General features: G+C 46.0%; 1 protein-coding gene across 1 annotated transcript; it reads left to right on the forward strand.

Annotated features, from left to right (window-relative positions):
• The first annotated feature begins 325 nt into the window (after nt 1-325).
• LOC103127560 (tubulin beta chain-like) lies at nt 326-870 on the forward strand. The gene is given in 2 exon segments (XM_060186461.1): nt 326-461; nt 464-870. Coding segments are annotated over 2 exon segments (375 nt in total). The 5' UTR covers nt 326-349; the 3' UTR covers nt 727-870.
• Nucleotides 871-1202: the final 332 nt, after the last annotated feature.

The raw sequence follows: 1202 nt of genomic DNA on the forward strand, positions 1-1202 counted from the left end.
GCATCCAGACTTCCCTGGACGGACAACCCCACCAATGTGCTTTGGAGCTCTGCTTCCCCAGAGCCTTTCCCTACTAGGGAAAGAGAGAGGCAAGCTGGGAGTGTGGATCAACATGTGAATGCCCATGTTCAGCTGGGAAGCAATTACAGAAGCCAGACCTTCAAACTTCTGCATCCCACAATGATCTTGGGTCCATGCTTCCAGAGGGTTAAAGAATAGGAAAGCTATCAGGGGAGGGGATGGGATATGGAGGTCTGGCATTGGGAATTGTGAGAAGTTGTACCTCTCTTATCCTATGGTTTTGTCAATGTTTCCTTACCTGGCAGTGGTTGCCGGATTCCAAGGCCGCATGTCCATGAAGGAGGTAGACGAGCAGATGCTCAATGTACAGAACAAGAACAGCAGCTATTTTGTGGAATGGATCCCCAACAACGTGAAAACGACTGTTTGTGACATCCCACCCGAGGCCTGAAGATGTCAGCCACCTTTATCAGTAACAGCACTGCCATTCAGGAGCTGTTTAAGCGCATCTCAGAGCAGTTCACAGCCATGTTCCGGCGCAAGACCTTCCTGGACTGGTACACGGGCGAGGGCACGGACGAGATGGAGTTTACGGAGGCTGAGAGCAACATGAACGACCTAGTGTCTGAGTACCAGCAGTACCAGGATACCACAGCTGAAGAGGAGGGCGAGTTTGAGGAAGAAGCTGAGGAGGAGGTGGCCTAGAGCTGTACCTGGCAAAAGCCTGGCAGCCACATGAACTTTTATTCACTTACAATCTGTTCCAATAGCTTTGTTTGTGTGTGCACTTAATTCTTTCTGTCTTGACTTCACAACACCACATTAAAGCATTTTCATAGTGAAAAAAAATTTTAAAAAAAGGAAAAAAAAAGAAACTGTTTCATTAGGTACTTTAAGTTGTCATTTTAGGTCTTTCTACTTGCTTGCTTCATCTGTTGACTCACTGCAAACTATTGTGCACTTTTGCTTTATGATATATATTTCCCCCTATCTCATGGGCCCTGGTCTATATCTAGGTTTTATTAAGAAGCGCACCACCTAAAATGGAATTAAGGAGTCCTACGAGCTAGCAAAATTCTCATCAAAGTAATGAAGTTGAAGGGTTGACTTTCCACAGCTGATGTCTCTGGATACAGCCCAAAGTGTAACTGCTGAGGTGGTATTGGTTGTATTGCTTAGGC

The sequence above is a fragment of the Erinaceus europaeus genome, chromosome 2, assembly GCF_950295315.1.
Source record: "Erinaceus europaeus chromosome 2, mEriEur2.1, whole genome shotgun sequence".
In the NCBI taxonomy this organism is placed as follows: domain Eukaryota; kingdom Metazoa; phylum Chordata; class Mammalia; order Eulipotyphla; family Erinaceidae; genus Erinaceus; species Erinaceus europaeus.